Genomic DNA, 19,752 nt, shown 5'->3' with positions numbered 1-19,752 from the left:
GGGGGGAGCCGGGCGGCGGGGACCGCGCGCCTCGGCGCCTGCGCCGCGGCTCCGCGTGGCGACATAAACATGGCAGGGGCGGCGGCGCGCCGCGGTGGGGGGCGCGCGCCGCGCGGGCTCTGAGCGCCGCGGGGCCGGGCGCCGCCGCAGTAGCGCGCCGGCGGCGTGGGCCGGCCCGCCGGGAGGGGCGGGCCCCGGAGGCGAGGCCGGGCCCGCCGGACCCACGTGTGCGCCGCCGAGGAGCCGGCAGCGGCGGGATGACCATGTGTTTTCGCGAGCGTGTCAGCAGCGGCAGCCGGGGCAGCGCGTGAGCCTCTCCCGCCGCCCGCTGCTATGCTGCGGGGCGGCGCGGGGCCCCTGGCGAAACCGCAGCGCCCCCCGCCTCCCGCCGCCTCGCTTCCCCCTCCATGAGCGCCTCGGCGGCCGCCCCCCCGAGGCTGATGCCCGGCGGGCCCCCGGAGCAGGCGGCCGCCGCGCCCCCCGCCGGCCCCGCCGCCGGGGCCGCGCCGCCCGCGGGGCTCCTCTGCGGCCCTGCCGCTGGGGGCCCGGCGCCCGCCCGTGGCAGCGCCGCGGCCACGGCGCCCCGCGGCTCGGCGCCCGCTGCCCCACCGCCGCGCGTGACGGCCGCCCCCGGCGGGGCGCGGGCGGCGGCGCCGCCGCCGGTGGCTCCCAAGGGGCCGCCCACGGCCACCATCCAGTTGCCGGCCAACTTCCAGCTCCCGCCAGGTAAGCGGGGCCGGGCTCGGGGCGGGCGGGAAGCCGCTGGCGGCGCCTGTGGCGGCGGCGGCGGGCGTCGAAGCGCGCCGCGGCGGCACCTCAACTTTGAGCCGCGGCGCGCGCGGCTCGCGCCGGCCGTTGCGACCGTTGAGCCCGTGGGTGGCCGCGCCCCCCCGCCGGCCCGTGTGGGCGAGCTGCGGCGGGCTGCGGGCGAGCCGCCCGGCGTGGTGCCTCGTCGCTTTGCCTTCCGCAGGCTCTTGGCGGGTACTGATGAGTTTTGCCTGCCGGAGCAAGCCGGTGCGCCGAAGAGGAGCGGATCCACGGGGCGGGGTGGTGTCCCTGCGTCCGCGAACCCCCGGGAGGAGGGCGGCGGGGCTGTCAGAAAAAACGGTCGGACTCGTGGTTGCAGCTGGCTCTTGTACCTGAAGGCTGGCGACCAACAAACACGCTCACTACAAGTAGCACGCAGAACTGGAAGCCCCTTACCTTACCCTACCTGCTGGGAGGATGAATTGAAGCGGCTTTTAGAAGAACGTGCACTTATTTAGGGTCCTTCAAAGTTCCTTGTGCTTACTGCTACCTTGTTTCCTCGGTCTCTTGTGAGATGAGCTGTCATTTCGCAACTGGTAAAACAACATAGGGGAAAAGTGAACAGCAGTCACTATGACAAAAGTGGAAGCCCCTTTGCTGCTTCAGTTTTTCTATGCACAGTGAAAAATAGCTCATGGTTATGTGAAATTGAGAAACTTGAGATAAGCTCACAGATGTGCTAAATATTTTGGGCAAGTTGCTTTTCTGCCTAAAACTTCTGGGGTATTTGTCTACTCTGCAGAGCATTAGTAACATAAATCAATTAGCATTTGAGATGCTTAATATCTGGACAACTGATCTGGAAGTCTCTGGATTAGACAACTTTTTATTTTGATTAGTTAGTGTGAGGGGCAAGGGATAAACAACTAAGTGGCTAAGTTACTTTAATTTGTAACTTAAAAAAAATGGTTAAGGCTTTGGTGGAACTTAAGTTGAATGAATAATGTGATAAAGTGTGAACATGTGTTAACAACTATGAAATAATTCATACTTAAACACAAATGTTACCATTTTTACACACACTCTAAACAAGCTACTTTAGATGAACTCTTTTCACTATTATGACCAGACTAATATGAATTGTTATTGAAACAAAATATTACCGTGCATAAGGAGTGTGATGAAGATGTTTGGAATAGTATTACATGTCACCCTTTGAAATGCTTTTCTTCCAAAAAAGCATGCATGGGGAAATAAAGCATTTAGAGAGGCATCACATATTTGTGGATGTGTTTCCTACAAAGGCAAAGAAAAGATTAATGTAGAAACTATAGTGAAGATAAATGAGTATGATTAAATACTTTGGGTATTCACAGAGGATTAGACAGGTGTTCCTACTTGCACTTTCTCTTAAGAGAAATAATATGCTATTGATTTTACACTTTCTGCTCTTCACTATCGGACTACATTTTAATGGTAAAAGAACAAAAAAGTGGCTTTGATTCTACTGATCTTGAAATCATTATATTGAGACCCTGAGATGTAATCAATTTATTGCTATATTGCTGTTATTGCTATGATTATATTCTGCCAAGACAGTTCCTTCACTGGAACATCTGTCGCAATTACTTTCGTGAAGGATGTTGCTGAGATGGATGGCAGATCTTGAAAATATGCACCAGGAGTGTAGGGATTAATGTATTTTTTTTCCAGTTTTCTTGAACAAAATAAATAGCTGAAGGTATGGTTTGGGTATTCTCTCCCTCCTTTTAAGGAACTGTATGAAGTTAAAGTAATTTTTGAAAATTGTCTTTAATTGGTAAGCTTCCCTTTAGATTTCTCAGCACTCACATGATGCTGTAATGTCTGAGTAGTCAGCAGTCAAAATCTTTGATGAGTCTAAATCCTTGCCAAGTTTCCACTGAAGTGAACCACTGTGAAAGTATATTAGTGTGTGTGTGGTGTGGTTTTTTTGTTGTTTTTTTGTTTTTTAGTTGGGGCCCCTAAATCTTTGGGTTTTCTATCTAATATTTTGGTGTTCTGGAATGTATTGACATTTGGTTAAACACCTCTTTCCATGAAGGTGAATGTTCATGTGAGTTATTTGTAGTTTGGGATCTTCCATAAGGATGTATGAGGCTTTTACTTTCTACTACTTGTGGAAAGCTCCAGTCAGTAAAACTGTGGGGGTTTTGTTTTGTTGTTTGTTTGTTTTTCCCCCTTACTAGCTTGGTTTGATTACATCAAGTTATACTGTTGAGTGTAATCTGACTTGTACTGAGGCAGTAGGCAGATGTGAGAAAATTAGCATTACACTTATATTGCATCAGCTTGTTCTCCTTGCTCCTGGGAGAAGAAACAGTGAAAGCAGACTTTGTACTGAAAGTTTAGAAGTACCAGTACTGTACAGCACTGTAGATTGAAAGTTACTGTATGGAGTTTCATACTTTGGAAGGAGCACAAAAATTATCATGTACCAAATGGACCAGTGTTTCAGTGTAATTTGTTAAAATAATCATCCTAAGGACAATCCAAAAGTGCATTCTAGTCTGAGAAAGTGTTAATATTCTACCTCTGTCTTCCGTATGAATTCATTTTTTGTTGAATAATAAAAATCATTGAGAAATTGAAATGCGAGATGTATAGCATTTAAGCTACAAGTGTTAGTGTACTTAAAGAGGGTGGAATGAAAGACAAAGTTCTTAGGCTTGAGAAGTTCATATTTTGGATAAATTGCAAAATCTAGTGATGCAGGATAAAATAAACAAGGAAGAGTGCATGTGACTTTAAAATCATGGCATTCAACCTGTGGCATCCATGGAAGCTGTTAATAAAAAATGCACACAGAAAATAAGCTCCCTCTAACTCTGAAACTGAAGGGGTTTTTTTGTTTTGTTTTTTTGAGAAAAAGATGGACAGGACTGCTTTTGCTGTTGAGTATTCTCTAGTGCATGTAAAGTAAATTTCTTGCAATCTTGATCAGGAATTCCTCATCTGCTTCTGTGGGGCTACCGTTTGGGGAAAAGAGGCACACAGGGTGTATTTGTTTGCCCCCTTTGCTTGAAGGCCAGTGAGGGTTCTTGCATGTCATGAATTTAATGCATTCTTTTCTTCCATATTCTATCTTCCTCTCCCTCTTGCCCAGGATAAAGCCAGGAGTTGGGAAAATAAGTGACTGATAATCAGGTATGACAGTCTCTTTTTCTGAGCACAGATTATACCAAATGCCAGGTCAACAAGTTACCCAAGGAATCTTCATCAATCACTGAGCTTTGCAAGTTCTCCAGTTCTAACAGAACCCAAATTTGCTCATTAGTAACAAGGCTTTTCTATCTCCTGTCCATGTTTTCCTCTACCAAATGCCAATTTTATACTGAGTAACCAGCTGTTAGACTAGTGTTGTATACTCAAGGCATTCCTCTTTTGCTCTCGGCATATCTGCTGTGCTAGCAGTCATGAGGTTGGAGTCCCAGATTGCTTTATGGCCAGCCATGGTGGGTAACGTGGTAGGATTCCAGTTGGGAGCTGCGTCCTTTATGTGCCTTGAAGAGGACAGAGATTCTGCTTTGAAGCTTTGGTTGTGGCCTTTTGACCTTAAACACAATCATCCCTTAGACTGAATGGTTTGACTCCTTCTTCCTCAACAGAGAGGTTTTGTATGGTCTACTGAAGAGACCATGCCTCATTTTTTTTCTTCCCTCTGGTTAAAAAACAGGAACACCTTTGCAGAATTTCAAAGAGTGTTTTTGGCAGACTAGTCTGTAACATTGCCAAAGAGTAGGCAAGTATGGCATGTGCAGTGCTTTCCAGTACTGCCAATATATGCCTCTGTCCTGAGCTCTGGTGATTCAGTCTTTGGCCTCTGCTGATGCTCCTAAAAACTTCAAATGTCTTATGTCACAGACCATCTGTTTAACAAGAAATTATGTCCCTGGTTGACTTAAACTTACTGTTAGAAAAATGGTCGGGTTGTGCTGTTAACAGGAGGAAATAGTTGAAGGCTTGGAAAGGAATGATGGTAGAAGGGGAAAGAGTGGTAAGGTTTCTAGTGTCATTTACTGTATTTCTTTTTTCTCCTCCATCATGGCTGAGTAAGGCAAAAATTGTGTTAAAGTAATATGAAAATTCTGAAGGACTATGAGAAGTGTCCGTAGCTCACATTAGTGTCATTGGGCACAGTGCCATTTTAGGCAGCTGGGTAGAGAAGGAGCATAAAAATAGTGAGGATAGCCTTGTTCATTGGTCTCCTTTCTTCTTGACTTTTCTTGAACTAAGTTCTCTGTCCCTTCTGTTTCTGTCCTTGTCCATCTTTTGCTATCTCTGGCCTTCAAATACTGTGGACAAGAAGAATGGCAGTGCTTTTACAGGTAGATGTTGAAGGGACAGTCACCAGACAGGTCTGCTTCTCTCATGAAGGGACAATGAAATGCAAAGAACGACTAGATGCTAGGGATCCTTCGTTTTTACCTTAGGATCTGCTTACAGCAGGAGGTGCATGGAAAAACTCACCTGTGTTGCTGATGCCACTGCTACTGGTTACAGAAGCTGTCATAGCAGCTGCCAGCTCTCTTCACTGTGGCATCAGCTATGTCTGATGTGAGTATATCTGTTTATTTTACCCTTTCTTTTATTACTAACATCAGTGGACCTGAACAAGTACGGTATCAACAAAGAGAAGTTATTGTGGGGGGAAAAACAAACTCCAGTATAGATGGGTACCTGTGGGTTTGTTCTAGCTGGTGAGTGGGAGAGGGACTAACTGAGGTCAATTAGTATGACTTTGCTGGCATTCATACGACTGATTTTTAGTGGCTTACTTGGACTTGATGTTGAGTGGTCTTTGACTCCCGTTTTCCTCAAACTGGCAAGTGTTATGTGGAAGAGTGCTGGCTGGCCTGGGTCCAAACTGTGGTACTCATGAAAGGGTACTGCTGACTCTAGCGGCTGGAACCATGCCCTGACTCTGCCTTCATTTACACTAGTAAGCTGGTGTAAGGCGTGACCTCTGGATGCAGGTTCCTTTGCATCTGACTTGGAGGGGAAATGGCAGCAGTTACTGGCTCTTGGTTTCTATTTGCAGCTCAGTTGTCTTCAGTTGTATGTTTTGATTTGCCCCTGGCAAGTTTTCCACTGCCTACAGCTTATCTAGGCTGATAGTGAATAACTTCAGAAAGCACAATTGCTGTTTATGGCAGATGGCCAGGGCTGAATGGCAAAAGACAGGCAGTGCAACACCCACACATCTGTGGGTGGGAAAGGGGGAGAACTAGTGCAGGTATCCCAGAATTGCTCCTGGGTGATAGAGAAGTTGGTGTCTTCAGGTTTCTCTCTTAAATTTATAGAGAACTTAAGTTAATGTGGGGAGATGAGGGCAGGTAAACATTGGCTTGCTGCCTTCCACTTTTGAAATTGGCTTAATACCTGTAAATACACAAAATACACTACTCTGAATCCTCCTTGTTCTATTTGTTATTCCTAGGTGTAGAACTGCATGAGGAATCTGATATTTTATATTTGCATCTGGTCCTTCAATTTGGAATAGCGGGAAATATTAATTTAAAAATACTTCTTAGTTTGTATTTTCATTAAATAGGAGGAGGCTATCCAAGTATTTCTTGCTTCACAAGTCAGGAAACTAGAGGCTTTCCTTCAAAGTCTACAATTTCTGGATATTGACAATCTCTTAAGGTCTGAATATAATCAGCTCTCAGGTGACCAGTAGGTGCTAAATAGGAGAGTAATATGTGATTTCAACCTTTTATATCCCAATAGCTTCTCCTATTTAGCAGGCTTATCAGAAGGGATTGTTTGCAAACTTCTCTCTTCATAGTGGGCAACACCACTCAACTTTTTTCCAAAGAGGAGTAGACAAAATTTTGACAGATCTGAGGAACTAAGTCAAATTTAACACATAGTGAATATATGTCTTCCACTGTAACTGGCAGAAATTTCGGATGTTCTGTAGGACTTGGGTTTTTTTTTCAGGACTAGATGTGTCTAGCAAAGCAGGACTTTCATGTCATTAAATGCGCTGCCATGTGGGAATTAGCTTTAACTTCTGCCAAGCTTTAAATCATAATTTCTAGATTTATAGTTTTCACAAAAAATAGATGCACTTGGAATGGTAAAGCATTGAAATAGGACACTCAGTAAAGTTAAAGGAATGCTAAATGTTGTTTAGATTTTACAATCACCTGGACTGCATTGGGAAGTGTTGTGGCTACTGGCTGATGGATATTAAACTTTCTTTTACTCCGTACAAGAGAGAGAATGTGATCCTGAACTTCTGTTGCTTTTGTGGTAGTTAAAGAACCCTTCAGCATTTAGTAGTAAAAATAGCATAATTCACACACATGACAGCTGGAAAAAATACTAAATATATTTCAAAAATTTTTCCCCAAAACACTGATAAAGTACGTAAGCTCATGAGCTGTTATATTGAGTAGCTTGCAATATCAGTTTAAGTCTGTTTAGAGAACTGAGTATTTGTCATGCTGTGTGGTGGAAATCTGTGCTATGCTTAATGGGTAGGATTGTGTATGCAAGTTTTGCTGTAAGTTGCAAAGCCTCTGGTAAGTATCAAAGATAAAATCAAAGAATAATTAGTACTGTCCTGGTCACTGCAAGCATTTGTCTTTGCGTGTTTTCTTGTTGAATTCTTTTTGCCTGAAGCCAGTCTCCGAAAATTATGGTGATATCACAAGAAAGATGTGCATAATTTGCAAAGTGGAAAGGATCGCAATAGATGCATGTAAGCTGCCTGTTACTCAAATTGTCAGGTGTCTGTCTAGAACAAAGTCTACTAGAAGATCTTTTCCATCAGTGTCTCAAGGAAATAGTCTCTGATTACAATTGAAGTAGGAAAAACATGAGCAGGAGATGAAAATCCCTTGTTATTAATGAGCAAATCGGGGCTCCCCTAGAACTAGAGAACTTGTGAAGCATAGTGATCTTCCCTGGATAATTTGGTGCACTAGGAACAGTCAGGTGATACAGTAATGATGGCACTTGGTTTTCATAGCTTGTATTTGATTTGTTAGTACTGGCTGCTTCTAGGAGTTGCCTGGGAAATTAAAGTTCCTTATGTGGATGTTCAGGCTAGATTAATGGCGCAGTGTGCCCTGGCTGGCACAACAGCTGAAGGCTGTTTCGCATCCATCTTGCCAAGTGGAAGTTACCATTTAGTTAAAACAGAACCCTTAAGAAGCCAGGTCCAGCTGACTGTTTGGCAGCTTATTCCTAGAGTATTTTCTTGAGGCAGCTGAAGGTGTGTGTGGAAGGGGGAAAGTGTATTCAGAATGCTTTTACCTGGTTTGTATCCTAAACATTTTACAGATGTCATACAGCTTTGGTGATGATTTCCACAGTATTTGCATAGACTGAAATTAATAGTTCTGTAAAATTTTTGCTGTCTTTTACAAGTATTTTTTTTGTTCCATCTCACTTGAAACAATGGGATCAGTGTTAAAGCTTATGGTATTAAACCTCTTGCTTGCCCATCTGAAATAAGTGAAAATGTGTCCATGAACATGTAAACATGTGAACATGTTCACATGGGTAACCATGTAAATTCTGAGGAAATAAAGTGGAATACAGCCTTCTATTGGTTTCCATGTGAACACCCAGAAAACGTGTCCACTTGGGAAACTAATCTCGATCAGCTGCTTGCTCTCCTCTTAGTCAAGAGAGACTTAAAGGGGTGATAGTGCCCTCTCTTAGAACTCTGCCAAGACAACAGTTATGTTTTCAACATCTCTTAATTTAAAATTAAGATCTATAATTAAATACCAAGTTTCACATCTCTCTAACAGCTTAATACCTCACACTGTTCTAGCAATGGTAAGTGCAGGGTACTGGCATGTCTTCTGGTTCATATAGAGCTGTATGCTGTTTATGTATGACTTCAATGTGTCAAACATCTAACTTGCTATTTAAAGAATTTGACTCTAGTGAATACTGGGAGTACACAACAAACAAGAAAGCTTGGCATGTAGATTCAATGCCTTTTTGGAGCAGGAGTTCTCCTGAAAGCGTGGATATGGCACTTTGGCTCCTTCAAGGTGCTGTTTCATTGCCATCAGCTCTTTCATGAAGTAACTTGGGTGCAAGAGAACTTGAACTCAGGCTGTCTATCTGTAGACTATCCTGGGACTGATTATTTAGATGAAGGCAACCCAGCCTCAAGTAACTAGGTTGCAAACCACAAAGATGAGATGCAGAAATGTTGATGGGAAATGAGCTCAGTAGCTGAAAGGTGTAGTTCTAGGAGAAGAGTTAGATGCTGTCACAGTATCAAGTAAGACTCTGCCTCATGGAATGCAGAGTTGGCCTGAAATTCCATATGCCTTCGCCTCATAAAAACAAAAGCCTCTTGGGATTAAAGTGTAATAAATACATTTTGAATTTGAATAGAAACAGTAGTGCCATCTTGGAACTATGCCCAGAAAACATCTATGAACTGTCAGTTATTTACAGTCTCTCCACAAATCAATATAATGTCCAGACTTTCTTTAGATGTTTGGTATGGACATCTGTTGTTTGCTATAAGTGAAAGGTATACTACCTTGCAACTTGGACAGTTTGTATTTTTGCACAGGAGTTATAGCAGAACTCTGAAATTCCATGAGTATAAACATATTCTGAACTAATGAGGCTGAACTCAGTGCAGTCTAGGAGAACTTCAACTCTGAAACATTGACTTGTATTCTATAAAAAGGCATCAGTGCTATGGGGGACCTAATTGCTAGACCGTTAAACAGAGATGTCCATCCCCAGATGCACCAAAAATGCACTGATGAACAGCTAGCCTCCAACAATTTGGATGAGATATGTCAATTAAGCAGCATGTGAAATTTAGTTTCAGATTTTTAGCATTTTTGTCGACTTCCTGGAGGATGGGAGAGGGAATTTTATTTATACTCTTCAGGAAGATCTATGTTGTCCCCTTTTTTTTTTTTCCAAATATGGAGTAGGGTGTCTGACTGCCCCATCCTGTCTACAAGTAGATTTCTTCATCTCTTTCCTTGCTCTCTGTGCTTGAAAAGGCTGTGTCTGTGCTGGAGATTTCAGGAGCTGATGTCCACTGCTAGTACAGAACCTTGGAGCTTGCTAGAGGCAGCAGCCTTCTTGGGACTGTTTAACACTCTTTCTGTTAGTGTGACAGAGGTGTGTTTTGTTTTGTGTTTTGTTGTTTGTTTTTAAGGCAGGCCAAAAAAGCCTGCTTAAAACAATTCAGATAATCAGAAAACAGTAATGCTAGTGAAATAATGCTATCTACTAGACACTGCCTGCAGGTAGGGCTAGTCCCTGGTTTTGTAAAGGCTAGGTGTAGTCAGACATCTGAAGCTGGCCCAATCTTAAAATTTGTGGGTTGGAGTCTTGCAAGTCTGCAATGTGGTGATCATGCAATTGGCAAAGATGCAATTGATGACTTTATAGTGCTTGTGGGATATGTCATCTCCCTGCACTCGTGTATTATATTTAGCCTGTCTGTGGGTTGTCTGGTGTGCAGTTGTAGCATGAAAGAGTATCAGGATTATGACCTCTGAATGTTTTTCCTGACCTGGAAATCATATACTTCCATACCTCTGGGCAAAACAAGATGTCTTTCTCTAGAACTCAAACTGGGGCATCTCAGCGTGGTAACCGCAATATCCACATGTGAGTTGCAGTTCATGAGCCATTGGTACATTGACCCATAGTATAGAAACTTTCCTGGAACGGAGGGAAAGGGTGCAAAGAGTGATTTCTGATGTATGTAATTATTCAGTTAGTGAAATAAAATGAGACCAGAATGAATTCGTTGAGGGCCTGGGTGTGGTGGGTTGCTACCATACCAGTGTTGATTATGGGTGAATTTCTCCTTAATCTACTGAAGTTGGCCTCCAAAGGCTGGTAATGATTTGTCTTATACAGCAAAGTGCTTTGTGGATGTAGCGAACTACAAGCTGAACAGCTCAACTTGATCCACATAGTGTAGGCAAGCCCTTTACCTTGTCTGTCTGGGAAATCCAAGAGCAGTCAGATGTTTTCCCAAGAAAAACCCAAAGCAGGCAATCTTTTTGACTCCCCAGACTGTCAGTTCTCCAAAATTACTCAGTTTAAGAGTAGAAGGCAGAGCTTATCCATGGGAGCCTGCGGCTCACTTGAGTAACCTCAGATAGCAGCCAGATCTTTGTTGTAGCACCATTCCTAAGATAGTGAGAAATTCCTTGTTGACATTGCTCTAGACTGTGCTGTCGTCTTTTTCTCATCTTCAGTACTGGAATCTACAACAGGCAACTGTGGAAACTCAAGTACCAAGTAAGAGTATTGTGGAATAAGTAGCTGTCTTACATGGGATACAGTCTATACTTCATCTGAAGACACATGGACCCAACATATTGGGATGCTTTTGCAAGCCCTGTAAAAGTTGGGGCCTTCAGTACCAGACTTAGCCACAGTGTAACTGTCTTCTCTTTCATAGCATTTCATTACCACTTTTTGGTTGTCTAGCAGTCCTGTGCAGTCAGTCTACAACTTAATGCACCTTGATAAACTATGGTCACTCTCTTTAAATGCTTGTTGTCTCTGTTAATGTCTGTTCTAGGTCTATTTTTAATTAATCCTTTAATGTGGTGTTTGTAACTTTTAAATGTCTTGCTGTGCAGGGTTCATTGAATTGAGTTGAAAAAGAAAAATTGCATTTTTTCAAAAAAATGATATCTTTAAACAGAGAAATGATTTTTCAAAGCTGTTGCATGGATTAGTAGTATCTGGCCCTTTATTTTCTTGATTTCAATTCATTCTAAGCACTTAGAGTAAAATAACTAAAGCCAACATTCCTTTCAAGTTGCCATTTAGTTTCCTACTAAAACGTCCCCTTAAATTTGCTCTTACCTCACAACTGCATTAAAAGCTATCCCTTTGTTTTGCTTATGTAGTTTGGTGCAAGTATGAGATTTGTTTAGGAACAGGGAGCACTTTAACAACAGAAATGTTTTAAAACATTGTTTTACTGTAGTCCCTTATTGATTTGGGATCTTAGTCTCATTTAATCCAATATTTATAAGTAGAGGGTTTTTACTTCTATTCTGCATTTAAATCCATTCTTAAAGTGAACTTTAATAAGGTTGGCAATGTTAGCTGACACATGCACTCCTTGTTTTGAAATGAACTAATGTTACCCTTCTTTGAAAGCAGCTATTGTAACTCTTGTTCTTTTAAATCAGTGGAGTCTAATTCAGTTGGATCTTATTCGTATTTTATTGTAGGAACCAAACATGAAAGGTATGATTTGTTATGTAGGAGACTTCTTTTCTTCACTTTCTCATGTTGCTCCAGTCTGCTGTGGCAAAGCAATTCTAAAGAGCTGTTCTGTTAAAGCAGTTGTGTTGGAAATCATGTAATCAAAGTAGTGATTTAACTTGATAATTAAGCTTCAAATATAGCAACATATGGTATATCTCCACAGGAGCACACCTTCTGTTTTGTTTTTCTCAGGTACGCAGATACTCCTTGTGGATGTTGTCCTTCAGAAACAGCCTCAGACTTGGCTTATGTGATAGAAATTTAATGGTAAAACTTGCCTTTACGGTGGGATGTGTCAATGTTCTGTACTGCTGGATAAAACCCTGAACTTCAGTTGGCAGCATAATTTTACATGAACAGCAGTGCAGTTTTCATGACATCACTGCATGAATACAGTAAAGCTGATGCAGATGTTCTTACGCACAGTGGTACAAACAGTTTTCTATTGTGATTCTGCACCATCTTGTTCATGTCAGTGACTTTCTCTGGGGACAGTTTTTGGTTCTGCTGACTGTAATTAAAATGAAGAGAAGCTCGCCCCTTAAATTACTCGGGTGTCGGGAAGCTGCTGCTTCTGCTAACCTAAGTTTTGTTTCTTGATTCTAGGGTTGGATGCTAACTAAACATGGCTACAGCTTAGAAAAGTTGAAGTGGGTTCTTAGCTAATTTAGAAAAAGCTGGATTTCCTTGGCTGATGGGACTGGGACAGCACAAATTTATAGCTAAGGTATGTCAGGCTTGAGCAGCAAATGAGATTTAAATAGGAGACCTAGTTTTCCATGACATGTGCTGCTTCTGTGCCAAAGTAGAGGGCATTTTGGGTGGTGACTGCCCCCGCTTTGCAGGAGAGATGGTCAGTACTGTGTCTGAAGGATTGATCCTAGAGCTCCTGCTCTATGGAACACAGGTAGTCTGAGAAAGGTATAGATCTCAAGGAGACTTCTTTAAGTTGAAGTTATCACTTTGTTCCTTCTGGTTAGCTTCAAAGGAAGCTCAGCTTGGTTTCAGTTGTCAGTTCCTTCCACTCTAGCCTTCTTGCAGGATTGCAGCTGAAGGTAGGTGTGCAGGGAACAAAGAAATTGGCTCCTTGAGTAAGCAGTTCTATTTTAACTGTCCTACTGACAGTCAGGAAAAATAAATAACTTCCCAAAATGATGTTTTTGGCAGGGCAGGCAGAATTTCTAGAGACAGATGTCTCGATTCACTATAAAGGGACTGTTACTCAGAGAGATGCCCAAGTTTTCCACTGATGTACATAAAGAACTGATCCCTGCCAGTAGCTGATCACTTACATTTTTTGTTTGAGATGTGAAAATAAGAACAGCCTTGTAACCCTAAGGGGATTGTGCCTTGGTCTTAATAGCAAAGTGTGTGAGCGTTATGAATGTGGTTCCTGTTGTCTGAAACAACTTCAGTGAAACTCTGAAACTGTGTATCCTGTTAACAAGCTTTCCTGGAAGTGATGCCCAAAAGAAGGCATTTGTGGTGCTGAGAAGATGTCTCACACCACTTAGTAACTGCAATTGGTGTCAATATTTTGGTCAGAGATTACAGACATCTTTTCTGTCTTTTAAATGCTGTGCTGGGCAGCAATAGCTGAAACTTCATTGGTTGAGCTCTTCAGAGTTTTCCCACCACCACCCTTTTTCCTGTGGAGTTGCTATGTAGTGACTGACTGCAAGACATGATTTGTTTTCATATTTAGACTGGCAAAAATTACTTTCTAGTGAATGCAAAACCAGCTTCTGATATGCAATACTTTTTTCTGAATGTGAAGAAAGTGGCTCCTTGCTCAGTTTTGTACTTGTCTTCTCTTTAGTTCCCATAGTAGCATCTTGGTAGCTGCATGAGTCTGTTTCTGTTGAGAACTTTAAGGATGCCATTACCTGTTCTCTCATTTCACAACTTTACATAACACATGAAACTTCAGCCACTGGTTTTGAGTGCTTTAAAACTCTTTGTTCTGGCAAAAGGCACCTCCTATGTCTGTTCTTGGAGTCTGTTATTGACTTCAGTGTTGGGTCATTGCTTTTGTTTCAAGGCAGAAAGGAAGTATCAAAAGCTTGGGGGGATGAGGGGATTAGCTGTGAAAGGTATAATTAAATTGCTGCAACCAACAGTGGAATATGAATGTACGTTTCAACAGTTTTCAATTCTTTCAGAAGAGCCACATGCCAATCTAGTGTCATTTCAAGAGATCGGTTTCTGTAATTGCCTAGAACTGTGATTTTTTTTTTTTTTAAGATAATGTCGTGTGGCTCTTCACTGTACAGATCTATAGCTGTAACAATTGTTTCAAATTTGCATTCAGCTTTATTTGTGCCTAGTATCAGTCACTTATAATAGTAAGCCTGTAAGAGCAGTAGTAGCAGATTACCACAGTATTGGTCTTGTCAGGTTTGGAGTTTTAATTTCACTAACCATGGCAGAAAAGCTACTAGTATGAAAGGCTAGCACTGTATAAAACTTCTGCCAAACAGAATAAATATGGCAAAATTAGCATCTGTTCCAAGTGGAACAGGTTCTTGCTGTAACTTATGTGGAGGTGTATGAGAATTATCTTAATCGTATTTTCCTCAATAGTCTCTGTTATGTTCCACATCTGACTCCCTTTCCTCTGGCTTCCAATATTGGTGTAACCTTTTTGTCAAAAATAGATGCAGCACACAGGTCTGGTCTGTGGGATACTTGTTGCCTCATACTTGATTTCTGGCGGATGTTAACTGAAACTTCTGAACGGTAATGCAAAAAAGCATTATGACTGAGTTGAATAACAGTGATGCTGTTTCTTGTACATAATGTGATTCAGAGAGATAGAAATTGTGCTTTTCAGTTTTTCTTAGAAAACAAATGTAATGACAAGTAACAAAATATTCAAATATATGAAAATAAAATGATTCAAAATGCATTTCAAGTATCTATAAGGAATTACGTAAGTTTACATGTGCCTTAAAGAGTAGAACTAGGAACAGCAATTTTAAACAAGCTTAGTAACCAAAAATATCCAGTAGCAACACTTCTACAATATTGAATGTAGACCTAGGGCAGAGAAATGCTGTTGCCATAAAATACATGGCATCATCAGCTTTGTCTTCCCAAATTCAATCTGCACAAACATGCAGTGTGAATGAGAAATACACTTTTTAATGAGAAATTGTCTGACATGAGTCACTGTCTAAATAAGATAGAGTGAAAAGAAAAATAAAACTTGGTATGCTTTCTGTGATTGTTGGGATTTATTGATTAATCTAAAGGTCCTTCTAAAGCCAAATACAACCATAGTCAAGATTTCAGGGGAGGAGGAGAAAGCTGAGCTGGCAGAAAGAGTGCATAGTACTTTTCTGGATACGCAACTGTCTTGTGAACCTGCCTTTCTCTAGTAAAGGTTGCCTGAGAATGAAGGGAATCCTTCTGGATGTGAGTTTTACTCTTAGTCTTAGTTTTATGTGCTGTGTAGTTCCCTCCTCAAGTGTAGTATGTTGACTTTAACAGGAGAATTTTATACCAAGTTTTGTATTGTCCTGCAGTATCATCTCATGCTTTAGATGTGGAAGATGAAAAGCTGTTACTAAGCATGTGGTTATGGCATCATCTTAAAAAAGTGCTTGCAGTTCTTTGTTTTATTCATTAAGCTCACTGGAATCGGTGTTTTTGGTAGTCATACGGCGTATTGTTAAAAACTTTAAGACTAACCAGGTAATAAAAAGATTATTCCATTGATACAGATTTGTTCTACACTAGGAAATAAACATGCATAGAAGATCTAGGATTCTTCTGGCACTGAATAACTTCTGTGTTAGATTGCAAGTTCTATGCACACCACATATTTTGCTTTTCCTTGTCCCTTCCTCCTTTCTGTGGATGAGAAAAGGTGAAAGGCATTTATTACCTTGGCTGTGTGAATGCATACAGTGAGGGACAGTGGTTGTGGTGGACTCAGCAGCAGTTGCTCTTCAAGAGCAAGGAGGTTAGACCAACAAAGGTGCTCTATATCTCCCTGAGAGACTCTGAAGCAGTTCAGATCAGGAATCTAGCTGGCGTTATGTATTTGTGATCCTGATTAAATGTTTGGATCTTCCAGAGTCTAGACCCTGGGAGATGAAGAGGAGATGTTTATAGCTGAATGGTTTCTAAGTGCAGAGAGGATGGAAATGTCTGACTGATTCTCCTTAGAGTGCTTTTAATTTGAAAGCTTAGTAAAAATACTGCATTGTTTGTTAACTGTTAGTTGTTGATCATTATAGCTGACAGGATAGGAGAAAGATGGTAGGAGTGAACCATGGTGGGCTAGCATTGCTGTAGGTTTAAAAGGAAAAAAATAAAAAGCAAGAAAACAAGGGAAAGTTTCTCTCTTCGCTGGAATCTCCCTATTTGTCTATAGGTGACTTTGATTAAATCCATGAATCTTAATGCTTTTGAACAGACCCTGAACAGGCAGATGGCTTCAAAACTCTGAATGGTGTTGGCTTTCACCAGAGACTAGTGGTCTGTGAATGTGGGATGGTCTTGATTTAGGCAGGTGAACTGATACTAATCAGACTTCAGTTTACATTGCAGATTTCCTCTAAGCTGTATCTTCACCTGTAAGAGTGTATCTAAATGTTCAGAAAAATAGAAATGTACAGTGGCAGCCAAGTCTGAAACTGGTGGTGAATTTTGCAGTTATTTTTGAATAACTACTTAAAGAAATTGACTACTGTTAAAGTAATCCCAGTGTGGGGGGGTTGTTTCTTTTCTTTTAATGTACCAAATATCTTGACTCAAACTATGAACTTCTTTGCAATTCGCACGTGGTATTGCTGTCTATTCAAACTTGTTTCTTGATTTTTGGAATTTTCTGCCATAAATTAGGAATTTTCTGTCATAAAATGCAGAGTAAAACTGATGTAGCCTTAGCTTTTGTGGTTGTTGGCAGTTGTTCCTTGGGATAAGAAACTTAAATATTACAATAGCTTATCAGTGTGGTCTAGTTCTGACTTTATACTTTTGTGAAAGAAATAGTATCACTTAATTTCTAACAGTCTGGATTTTTTTTCTCCAACAGGAACTGTTCTTATCAGAAGCAGTAATGGCCAACTAATGCTAGTATCTCAACAAGCAATAGCACGAACACAGAGTCAGCCACAAAATAACACAAATGTAAGACCATCTGTACCTACCAGCACACCTGCAGTCAGAATATGTGCTGTACAGGTAACTTCTCTAACAGCTTTAATTTAAAGTAGCTGTATGTTATGTTCTTTTCTGTAGTTATAACAGGGTTTGCAAAAAAAATTGCTAAGGGTTCACTAAAGTATCTGAAAGCTTTCTGAACAGACTGTTCAGCATGACAGTATGTATTTTTCACATAAATGTCACTGTACACTTTGCTTTCTCAGTATGAAAAACCTGCTAGCAGTTATACATGGTATAGGTCAGATTCAGGAATCCTTCTCTTAGGATGATGATGCAAATTGTTTTAAAAGCCACCTAAATTGTCACTGCTAGAAACTGCAACCTTGCAGTCTTCTAATAAGAAACTTCCCAGATGCTAACTGAGGCTTAGAACGTTTTTTGAACGGGCTCCTGTGTCCCTAGGACGTTCCTCCTTTTCTATGCTTTGTTGGCTTTTTGTTTTCCTTTTTGTACTGTAGCCAGCACACAAAATAAGAGGGGGCACAAAAAAAGTAACCATCTGTAGTCTTTCACAGCATGCTCATCATTTAACCTTTTTATTTTGATTAGAAATTGTGTCTATGTCTTAATCTCTTTTCCCCTGTAGATCTGGTAGACAAATAGCTTTGAAAACTGTTTAAACTATATAGGTTAAATAAATGATATGTGTATTGTTGTAAGGGTGGGTGTCTTGGTTTATGTTGGACAGGAGTAGGTATTAACTTCAGTGTCTGTTTTATCACTGACTTGTCGAACAACTGTTTTCCACACCATATTACTTCTTTCTTTGAAGAACTCTGGCACCCAATTACTAAAGAAAGTAACAGCTACTCCTGTGAAAACATTATCGCAAACAACAAATTCTGTGGCTTCTACTGTTCAGCCAGCTGCTGTAATACAGGTAGGTGGCAAACTTTAAAACCCCGTAGAATAACATTCAGTGATGGAGAGAACTGAAGATCAGATGGATGCATTCTTGTTATTTCTAACTCTAATCTGGCTTTCACTAAGCTAGTAACTTTTGTCCTTACAATGCATTTCTTTACTCAATGTCCCTTTCTTTTCCTAAATGCATAATTTAATTATACTTTTGCCAGAGTGTCAGATCATCTACGCTCATTGAAGTAGTGGTGAGTACAGCACTTGTATAATGGTAATGAGCAATGTATAAAACCTGGGTAAAATAAAGAATTCTGAGGACCATTTCCTATGCGTTTGTGCCCTGTGATTGAGCCCCTTCAGGTTGTAGCTGAATCTCTTCTGGTGGCTGGAGATTTCGTAATGATGCTGTCCTGTGTGGGTTCCCTGCTGCCTTTGGGGGAAAAAAGTATACCCAAGATGTTGCCAGGTCGAAGGAGCTCTTTCTTCATCCTTCTCCTCTGTCAAGCTGTTTTTCATGTGTTGGATTTTCTTTTTCTTGTTTTTCTCACTAAAACCTGAAGGAAGGTAGTAGCTGAAGACCTCTTCTCTGACTGAACTGGACAGACAGGTTCCAAAGATATGGGTGTGAATAGACAGTGGCTGGAAATTCCTCATTATTTTAGATGGTGTTTGTCTTGTTTCTTAGGTCATATTTCTCTTCCCCTTCCAGACACAAATGCTTTAGGACTCTTCTGAAGCGGCCCGTGCAACCTGTAGAGTACAAGACTTCTCCTAGATACAATTCTTCTTCTGTTCTTGGACCAGAGTTCTAGATGAACATGTATGATAAAAGAAAATTGCTTCTTTCTCCAGCTAAAATACTCTGTTCTCCCCATGACCTGGAGGAGAAATCAGGAAGAAATCTGGCTTGTACATCCTTTTTTCATTTGTGAAAGAGCTTGAATGGGACTTGGCTGTAGCTGTTGACCAAGCCCTCAGTAAATGAGTAGGATCAGTCATTCAAAAGAACATGCTAGATGTATGTTCTTGACCTTGAGGGTGTTTGAAGGATGATGTGTTTGCTGACAGCTGTAACTAACAGTCTGACTTACAAATTTGTCCTCCTGCTGCTCTTCTGTATTAGCAACTGAAAGCAACTTACAGCTCTGCCTGTGATGTTCTATCTCTTCCTCCTCACTGTAGACAGGTATTGTTAAGGTTAAAGGGGAAAACCTGGAGACCTGTTTTTTAATACATTTTCTCTTTTACTTAGAATGGAAAGAACATACCCTTTGTGTCTTATAAGAACAGTAACCTATATTCATTATTCATTGTTGTTGTGAAGTATTAGTTTGAAAACCATGTGTTCATGATCTCTAGGTAGAGAACTTTAGGGTATAAAAGATACAATCATCTGCTGTACTACCCTTGCACTCGGGAGAAGAGATGAAGGTAAAGATTTGTTCTGTCAGGTGGATAAAACTGCCTGGGTCCTCACAATCTAATGTAATAAATGTTGAAGTTCATTATGCTAATAACTTCACTTTTTTTTAGCTTGCATTTGCCTATGTTCTTTATTTTTCTTAGTTCTTCTCTACTGTCTTAGTTCAGTTTGATGTAATCAGTTCAACCTGTGTTCCCCTGAGGTATTTGAAGAGATAGACATAGAATATTCCTTTTCTGTAACCTTTTTTAAACTAC

The 19,752-nt window shown here is 41.2% G+C and overlaps 1 protein-coding gene across 1 annotated transcript in view; it reads left to right on the top strand.

Annotated features, from left to right (window-relative positions):
• The first annotated feature begins 407 nt into the window (after positions 1 to 407).
• Positions 408 to 19,752, top strand: part of TAF4B (TATA-box binding protein associated factor 4b) — a 75,796-nt gene continuing 56,451 nt past the window's right edge. Inside the window, exons 1-3 of the mRNA XM_067292350.1 lie at positions 408 to 726; positions 17,081 to 17,229; positions 17,984 to 18,091. Of these exons, the coding sequence (XP_067148451.1) occupies positions 408 to 726; positions 17,081 to 17,229; positions 17,984 to 18,091 (576 nt within the window). The remainder of the gene's footprint in view (positions 727 to 17,080; positions 17,230 to 17,983; positions 18,092 to 19,752) is intronic.

Source organism: Apteryx mantelli, chromosome 2 (assembly GCF_036417845.1).
Source record: "Apteryx mantelli isolate bAptMan1 chromosome 2, bAptMan1.hap1, whole genome shotgun sequence".
NCBI lineage: Eukaryota > Metazoa > Chordata > Aves > Apterygiformes > Apterygidae > Apteryx > Apteryx mantelli.
The sequence above is the reverse complement of the archived record's forward strand: the minus strand, read 5'-3'. Positions and strand labels throughout refer to the sequence as shown.